At 43.2% G+C, this 9659-nt stretch overlaps 1 protein-coding gene across 1 annotated transcript in view; it reads left to right on the forward strand.

Annotated features, from left to right (window-relative positions):
• The window catches only part of REEP5 (receptor accessory protein 5), a 49052-nt gene extending 39706 nt beyond the window's left edge, over positions 1 to 9346 (forward strand). Inside the window, exons 4-5 of the mRNA XM_052646354.1 lie at positions 4222 to 4390; positions 6762 to 9346. Coding sequence (XP_052502314.1) covers positions 4222 to 4390; positions 6762 to 6811 — 219 coding nt within the window. The 3' untranslated portion in view covers positions 6812 to 9346. The remainder of the gene's footprint in view (positions 1 to 4221; positions 4391 to 6761) is intronic.
• Positions 9347 to 9659: the final 313 nt, after the last annotated feature.

Raw genomic sequence — 9659 nt, forward strand, 5'->3', positions numbered from 1 at the left:
GCAAGTTTAAGTCCTGATCCAGACTGTTACCTGTACTGTTTGACCCAGTGACAGAGAGCATAACATTTTTCTTCTTAACTTTGTAGGAGGCAAAGAAGATAGAAAAGTCTTCCCCTTCACATGTTTGCTTTTAGCTTTTATTTGTGCATGCTGAGCATTACTGTTCTTGTGGCTGTGTCGCAAAGGCTTCCCAAGACTGGTTTCTGATCAAGTGATTGCAGCACACCAGAAGCCAGTGTTGAAATACATTTTTTTCAGACATTAACTCTCAGGTCTCACCAGGCTAGTGCCAAACTGTGCATATTAAATATATCCCTACCTTGGAAGCATTTCTACAGGGAAATTGAATAGTGGCAGCATTAGAATCACAGACACAACTCTCTGGCCTGTTGTAATTTAAGGATTTAGTGTGTCAGTGCTGCTAGCGCTGAGAGTTAAATTGAAATAGCATGGACTCTTTATCTGCACTGCGGGTAAGAGTGGGCTTGTGTTTGCTCTTGGGAACCCCATGAGCTGGCCCGATTAAAAGGATGGTCAGATATGTGTATTTCTGGGCTCTTGAGTAGGTACATAGGTTAAGAAAAGGGAGTTGTAAAAGCTGGCAGCTGAATACCACCCTTGAGAGTTGAACTGTAATTAACTTTATTTTTAATACAAGAAAGTTATTTCATTTGAGAACTGGAAAATGCTCAGGATGTAGGTAAAGAGCAGTAATGACTTTACAGTCTCAAGACAATAGCTAGAGGGAACTGGGAAGAAGTAAATGAACAGTCTTGGAGTTTAGCATATAAACTGAATCACATTGGAGAGGCACAAAAATGCAGACTCTTGGCTCTGGTCCTGTCTGGTAGCCATGCTTAAATTCATCCAGAAAAGGTGAACAAGTCAACTTTTCTGGGTTGCTTAGGGTTGTTATCTGTATAGGCAGATAACATTTCAGAGATTTTCAACAACAGTAAGAACTGTAGGACTTGGTAATATTAGCTGTAAATTGTGTACTTTCTTCAAGTATATTTTTTAATTTCTTGAGTTTCCTAAAAAATCCTGAAGAGAAAATTGACTCTTTGAGAGGTTGTTTGATTTACTTGCAGTCATGAAATAGATACCAACTCTCCTCTGATTCTTTTTTTTTTTTTAAATATTTTGAATAGCTCTTTTACATGCCTTAGGGGTGGTGGTTTAGTTGCTAATTCATGTCCGACTCTCATAACCCGGACTGTAGCCAGCCAGGCTCCTCTGTCCAGTCGATTCTCTAGGCAAGAATACTGGCGTGGGCTGCCATTTCCTTCTCCCCAACTCTCCTGAGTCTTAACCTGTGAGTCCTTTCCACTTCACTTTGAGGCTATGCAGACATATGTCTACATCAATAATATATTCCTGACAATCAGATATTCTACATAGGAATACCAGCCAGGAGACTTTTTTCTACAATTTTAAATAGGAAAAATTAAAATGTATCTCATGCCAATTTAAAACTTTATGCCAGTTTCCTAAATATTAATTGTTCAGTTGCACAATTGTGTCTGACTCTTTGCAACCCCATGGACTGCAGCACACCAGGCTTCCTTGTCCTTCACTATTTCCTGGAGCTTGCTCAAACTCATGTCCATTGAGTCAATGATGCCAACCAACAGTCTCATCCTCTGTCGCCCCTTCTCCTCCTAAATAATAAATACAGCAAAATGCCTGGATATAAATAACAAGTATATTGGATGTTAGATGCTAAAAACTAAATCCAAATAGTTCTTCTCTTCGAATAGTTAATATAATTGGTAGGAAACTTGCTTTGTATGCAGTAGTACAGGGCACATCCCCTTGGCCGCCACACTGTGTTCTCTTCAAAATGTTCACATAGAATTCTGATGTTCTGTCAAGAATGTAACTTTTCCTGCACATCACTTTGATTAAATTGCTCTATTGACTTTTAGGTGTATGTGTGGATATATTAGCATTATCTTTATAAGCAACGGATGGAAAATATGAATGTTTGGGTATAAGAAAAGCATAGGCTCTAGGCAGCAGGCTTCAGTAGCTGCAGCCCGTGGGCCCTAGCGTGTGGGCTCAGTAATTGTGGTGCATGGGCTTAGCTACTCCGTGGCAGGTGGAATTTTCCCAGACCAGGGATCGAACCAGTGGCCCCTGCAATGGCAGGAAGATTCTTATTCTCTGCACCACCAGGGAAGGCCAAAATACATTTCTTAAATAAAACACTTTTACTTTCTTCTTTCTTTATATTCCAGTTAGAAACCGTTTTATTTTTTTTTTTCTTAATTGTATGTGTAAGCATCTCATGGCTTTGAATTTCATTTCAGGCAGTGAAAGGAGAGTTAAGAACAAAATAATTGTTTAAAAAGGGTGTATGTTGGTCCTGAGATCTGATTTTACCTGACTTAAAACTCTAATAGGCAGCCTGCTTCTGTCTCATGGATGTTGGTAGAAGACACAGTTTTCTTGGGACAGGGACAGAGCCCCTGCTAGGCTAGATGCTCCAGAGGTTTCTTATTTTCTTACAAAACCTGTATGAAATAGATTAAAAAATTTTTTTCTATTTATACTTTTTTTATAGAGTCAGAACAGACTTAAGCAAGTAAGTAACCTGCGCAAGTTTTGCCCAGCTAGTAAGTGGCAGAGCCGAGACTAGAACCAGTGTCGCTGAGCTCCATTTTTTTACCTCTATGTTTTGTAGTATACAGTTCTCTTAGGTCTCAGGTTGTTGGGTGGAGAGATCTGTATATATCTTTAGATTAAGATTTTAAATTTTGTGTATTTTCCTATGTATTCTTACTGATTTCTAGTTTTTTAATATATCAGTTTCCGATGGAAATACTAAAAAGCAATTGATCGTGGATTTTGTCCATTGATCAGTTCTGACTTTCAAGTTTCTACAGTTCAAAATTATTATGTATTTAGAAACTACATATAATTATAAATTACATAATTATAAAAATTACAATTATATAAGTATCAAGACAAAAAGAAAGTGAAGTTGCTCATTCGTGTCCTCTTTGCAACCCCATGGACTGTAGCCTGTCAGACTCCTCCGTCCATGGCAAGAATACTGGAGTGGGTTGCCATTTCTTCCTCTATGGGGTCTTCCTGACCCAGGGATCAAACCTGGGTCTCCTGTACTGCAGTTAGACTCTACTGTTTGAGCCACCAGGGAAGCCAAAAACAAAAGTATATATAATTTACATAGCTCAAAGATACATAGGTTCAGGCCGCTTATTCTTCCTAACAAGTTGTTTTCCTTCCTTATTATTTTGTTCACTTATTTTTCCTTGTGTTGATGTACTGTTGTTATATGAGCTATTTTGAAAGTTGGTATTTGTCAGATACATCTTTTTTTTTCATCTTATTTTCAGTGTTCTGATTAGTTTTGTCTTAGGTGTGTTTCTTGCAAGAACTATATAGCCATGGTTTGGGGTTTTCTTTTTTTTTTTTTAAATCCAGCCTGGTAACTGCTGTCTTTTCAAAACTCGCCCCCTATAATCTGTTTCTTTTGTATTTTGAATGTCACAGAAGGGCGCTCAGTATCGGTGCTCTGTGTGCGTTTTAACTCAAGCTCTGTCATTAGTAGTAGCCCCTTCCCAGGTTTGCATTCCTAGAGCTCTCGTGACTCACAACTAAAAAGTGGTCCAAGTTAGCCAGGAAGTTAAGCTGCTGGACTTGGTGTGTTTTGCCTTTGTCAGTCTCAGTTTTTCCTTCTGTGCTTAGTTGTTCAGTCATATCCGACTCTTTGCGACCCCATGGACCATAGCCCACCAGGCTCCTCTGTCCATGGGGATTCTCCAGGCAAGAACACTGGAGTGGGTTGCCATGCCCTCCTCCAGGGCATCTTTGCAACTCAGGGATTGAACCCAAGTCTCCCCCATTGCAGGTGGATTCTTTACCAGCTGAGCCACCAGGGAAGCCCAAGAATGCTGGAGTGGGTAGCCTATCCCTTCTCCAGGGGATCTTCCCAACCCAGGAATCGAAGTCGGGTCTCCTGCCTTACAGGAGAGTCCTTGCCAGCTGAGCCAGCAGGGACGCCCTGGCAGCCTTTCCTTACTAGGTCGTTATTTGTCATGTTTGCTCCACCAAGTGAAGTGCGCCCAACAGCCTGCAGAAACAGCGGCGGTGCCCGTGCAGCAGGCGGCAGGGGCGGCGCTGTCCTCGGTGGAGGCGGCAGTGCGTGCGGTCCGGGGTCACCGCCCTCTGTAACCGTGCTGCTTCTCCCTGCAGTGTGGCTTCCTGCTGTGGTGCATGGCTCCCAGCCCTGCCAACGGAGCAGACCTGCTCTACAAGCGCATCATCCGGCCCTTCTTCCTGAAGCACGAGTCCCAAGTAGACGATGTGGTGAACGACCTGAAGGACAAAGCCAAAGAGACTGTAGATGCCTTCGCCAAGGAAGGTATGGCCTGGGGCAGCCTGGCCCAGGGTGCGAGAGGCCGTGCGTTCTAGAGGCCCAGGTAGCGGGCTTCCTCACGTCCCGCCCCGTTGGCTCTCCTCCGCCACGTGCCAAGGCTGTCCTGCGATTTCTCCACCAAGGCTTTGCCTGTTGCCTTTACTGTTCCCAGCATCCTTCTGCCATGCCACGTATAACACATCATTCAGTCAGCACATTAGGAAAAGTGACTTTCCTGTGGTGGGTGGAGATTTTAGGGGTCATCTGTATTTATATACAAGTCCAGTCTCTCTCATTCATTTCAGGTTGAACTGCTTGTGATGCTGCTGTTCAAATGGCTTTTGTGAGAGGTGCAAGAGAATGCCCTCTCTCTCAGCCTTTCTCATCCATACATTCAACAAATACTTACTTATTGAGGTGACTTAATTATGTGCCAAGCATGTTCATAGCACTGGGCGTGAACCAGGGAACCAAACAGACCAGCAGACCATACTGCATGAACCCACGAAGCTTATAGACTGGTTGAGAGAGAGAGAGAGAATACAATGAAAAGCAAGTTACGTGGTGTAGTTAGCACATGATACAGAGAAAAATAGAACAGATCGAAAGATAGTGGTGCTCGGGCTGAAGGGAAGGTGACAGTTTTAGAGAGTGATTTAGGAAATCCTCACAAAGGAGGCAATACTGCATCACACTTGAAGGTGTCAAGGGAAGGAACCATGGGGAAGAAAGCCCCCGTGGAAGAACGAGCACGTGCAAAAGCTGAGAGCGGGGAACGTATGACTGGAGGGGGATGGCCCAGAGGGGCAGCTGAAGGAGACCAGGCTGCAAGCAGCTAGAAGGGACACCCCGGTTACTGGAGCAGAGGACCCAAGCGGTCAGGATGCTGGAAGAATACTGAAACCAGTGATAATTCAAGCGATAGCACTGCTCAGAAGTGACTGTCAGTTTGGAGCTAAAATCTTAAAGAGATGGGGCAGCACAGCCCGAGGGTCAGAGAGAATTGGAAAAAAGATGGGTGGCTGGGGAAGGTCATCTCATGCCATGAGGTTTTGAACACAGCCATGAAGATCAAAGACAGTGCTTCCTGGACCTCCAGGCCCAGAAGTACCAGGGTCATGGAAGGAAAGCTCATAGGACAGTTGAGAAGGCAGTGTCCTGGGGGGCAGGCGGGTCTCTGTAAGAGCAACAGGAAGAAGGATCCATTCAGAGAAACGGGAGGATAGAGGTCTTCCTGATAATGGGCCGGAAGTTCCAGAGGGCACAGTAAGGGTTTTAGCCCATGGACAATGGCCACAGAACTAGGGAATTAAAAAAAAAAAAAAAGGGGGTTCTACGCTCCTGAGGAAGTGGGAGACGAGGGGTGAGCTGGCCTCTGGGGGAGGAAGACCCCCAGAGAGCCCCCTGCAGCCCTGATGCCCCAGCTGGTGTGTGTCCTCCTCCTCACAGACCGCGTCCTCCCCAGGCGCTGCCCCCGGACACGGCTCAGTCCCCTTCAGCGCGCCCCTACGTTTCCTCGCATCCTCCCACTCTAGGGTCGCCAGTTCCTTTCGAAGAGGTTTCTTACCTGTTCCTCTCTGCTCTGAACCAAACCAGCAACCTCTGGTGATGTCATTTCTGTCTAGTTCACCCACATTTCTTGGCCTTTGATTCTCTTAGATCTCAGTCCTCTGAAATCCTGTTTTACTCTGCTATGACACATTCATAAACCGAGGTATGAGAATGAAAATAAGATGGATTTTGAGGCTGACACATTGTAGACTCTGAGTTTCTGGATTCTCCAGGAAGTACATTTTTGCAAAGAGCTAGTTGAGAGCCTGCAGTGTCTTTGTAAACTTTAGTCCACAATTTTAAGTGAGTGAAGGGAGAGCCGCTGTTGGGCGGCTGGTGCATAAGGAGGGCAGCCTTGCCTGGCACCTGCTCAGGGCTCCACCGAGAACGCTGCGGTCTGGACTCTCAGGAGGCCTCAAGGCTCTCAGAACCCTCCCTGTGGCCCTCAGACACATCACACGAGCTCTTAGAGCACATTCCAAGCCAAGTGGTAATTAGGAAGGCCAGGGAGGACCTGGAATTTCTTGACTGTACCGAGGACACTATACACTCAAGGGACCTCTACTTCTTGTGATACTCAGGGGAGGACAGGTCACAGTGGCACAGGCGACATGATCACTCTAAGGGGCTAGGTCCTCAGTGACTTTGCTGCAGTGCTCAGGAGCTGCGCGTGAAGAGGCCTCAGGCCCATTTCCTGGAAACTGCTAGCCCTGCCCACAGACCTCCGCGTGTCCTCGTCTGAGTGTGAGTCACCCACAACAGGAGCCACATCGGCACACAGCTGGGTTACAAACAGCTCTAATACAGTTCTCTCTCCTTCTAACAGCCAAGAAAGCCACCGTGAATTTACTGGGTGAGGAGAAGAAGAGCACCTAGACCACTGATGGCTGGAGCCTGTCTGGCCTCTCTGCACCTCCTATGGGAGCTTGACACCGGATTAGGGGCTGTGGTGTATGATCGTTTTAATGATGTTGCCTTGGAAACATTTTTGATATATTGAACAAAGGAATGTGTTGTAAGGTTTTTTGCTTACTTTCACTGTTTATATACTTAGGGAGCATTTACACTTAATGCAATGGGCAGTGTCCAAGTTTTCAGAAAATATATTATGCCTCTGGGCTGGAAAAGACCTATGTTACTATCCTGTAGGAAATATAAACTTAAAATTATATATCCCACAGGCTTTGTATTTCAGTGGGCTCTCTCTGCATGCGTCTTCTCTGTACTTACCCTGTGCTTACGTTTTAGGATACTCTTTAAGAGTAAATGTTTAAATGTTTTTAATGTACCTGTGCATACACACACGTAGGGAAATGTTACTGTCTGTAGGCTGCATATTGCTTATGGGCAGCACCAGCCAAAGGCTGAAGGTTCCATTGTGTTGGTGTGATCTGCTGAATAGTACTTCAGAAAATTAATACAAATGGGCAGTGTTTCAAAGGAACAGTTAAGTGATAAATGAGGCAGAAGGGAGGTTGGCCTGGTGGTTTCCTAACATTGTAGCAGCTGAATACCAGAACAGCTTTGTGAGGCAGTCAGCTAAGTGATAAATGGGGAAATGTACACACACATCACAGTTCCCAATTCTGTAGAGCTAGTAATATTGTCTTGTAGCTTTTTAAAAACTGGCTGATAAGCTTTGTTGTGGAAACCATCCCTGGTTTCACTTTCATAGCTGAGTAACATGTTGGTTTAGTCTTGTTTCTTTCCTAGTCTTTTTAAAAACCTCTACTTTAAGGAACCTCTAGAGACTCGCCCACCTCTCATTACATGTACATTCTTGTTTATATCATTAGCAACTACATGCTCATGGTGACACCAGGCTCTAAGAGCAATTCTCAGAGAAGTACGATATGCTGCACAGTCTAGTTGGTAGTGGGTAAGACAAACACCTTTACCTTCTTTCCCTGGACTTAAAGGTCAAACAGCAGAGGCTTCCCTAGTTTCCAAGTCAGAATCATTTGTAGTCCATCTACATGCTTTCATCTATATGCTTTGTTTTGATGATAAACTATGAGGTTATATGCAGTTTAAGTACAAAATAAAAAGTTAAAATTAATATTACTAGCTTGATTAGCCCAATGGCTTATAGGGACCTTGACAATTTGTCCATACTAGAGAGTCTAAGCTTTGCACTGACCATACTGCTAGAGTCCTTGTTAGACTAAACTGACTAAAACAAAAGCATTACAAAACGAAAAACCAGGCCTATAAAATATTTTAAGGCAAATAAAGATGATAGTTCCCTTTTAGATAACAATTAGGTAAAGTCATAATGATGTGTCACAGTGTAAAACAAAAATATGTCAAAGGTATCAAAAATAAGAAACACTATCACCCCAATATAACAATATGGATCAGGGCCTTTTTTGCGGAGAGAAGAATGTGATGATAATAAAGCACCTTATTAAGCTTATGATAAAACATAAAATCTTTCGGAAAGCAAACAGCTACTTGTTATTGGAAGAAAGTTAAGCCTTAGGTTAAAAAGTTTCAGAAGTACCTCTGCTGCTGCTGCTGCTGCTGCGCCGCTTCAGTCGTGTCCGACCCTGTGTGACCCCATAGACGGCAGCCCACCAGGGTCCCCTGTCGCTGGGATTCTCCAGGCAAGAACACTGGAATGGGTTGCCATTTCCTTCTCCAGTGCATGATGGTGAAAAGTGAAAGTGAAGTCGCTCAGTCATGTCTGACTCTTAGCAACCCCATGGACTGCAGCCTACCAGGCTCCTCCATCCATGGGATTTTCCAGGCAAGAGTACTGGAGTGGGGTGCCATTGCCTCTAGGAGTATTTAAATCCCTTTCCCTATAAATCAAGTATGCTTTCTTGGTGGTAAAAGAATGAAAATTAGCAACTTCTAGCATTCAGACTGTATAATCAGACTGTTAGTATACAGAATATGTAACTTTTAGTGTACAAAATATCAGGCAAGATGGTGAAGCATGAAAGTTACCATTGCTTATAACTACTTACAGGCTAATACCAATTTAGACAAAAATTTCTGAATGCAATTTTTTTTCTTTTTACTATAGGTTTCTCTTGCAGGACAGTCTGTGAGAAATTTTAGTTACTCTTTTTGGCAGTCAGCATGTACATATTAATGACAGGAGAAGCTATGAGTTGAGCAATTCTTCTCTCAGTTTAGATTTCCAAAAAACCATACTGCTGTGGCTAGAGTATTTGAAAAACTAATTGAGCCTGTGTTCAGCTATAAGACAAGTATTTATTTGTACATGAATGGTATTTTGGGGATATGTGAAGGCAAAGAATTCCTACAAGACAGTTACTGCTACCCTGGGGAATCTTCTACCCACAGCCTGAAGAATATGAGCATAACCTTTAAATAAGTTACCACCTATCCTGAAGATGTGCTATATTAAATGGAAATAGATGTAAATAAAATTTTGTTATCTCATTGAGCTTTTATAGTCCATTTTCTTTTATGGGGCTTAAAAGAAAATCTAAGAAGAATCTTAACACAGATAAATAATCCTTCAACACTGGTGTTTATTGACCATGTTTCTCACCTGGCCTGTAATTTTCCCCGTGGTGATAACTACCTGTCAGAGCAAAGACTTTCCCTAAAAACAAGCGAGGGGATATATAGCTGGTTTTTTTACATATAGCTTTATAGTTTACATATAGCTGATTCATGTTGTTGTACAGCAGAAACTAACACAACATTGCAAAGCAATTATACTTCAATTAAAAAAATAAAAAATATT

This window comes from Budorcas taxicolor, chromosome 10, assembly GCF_023091745.1.
Source record: "Budorcas taxicolor isolate Tak-1 chromosome 10, Takin1.1, whole genome shotgun sequence".
Classification (NCBI taxonomy): Eukaryota; Metazoa; Chordata; class Mammalia; order Artiodactyla; family Bovidae; genus Budorcas; species Budorcas taxicolor.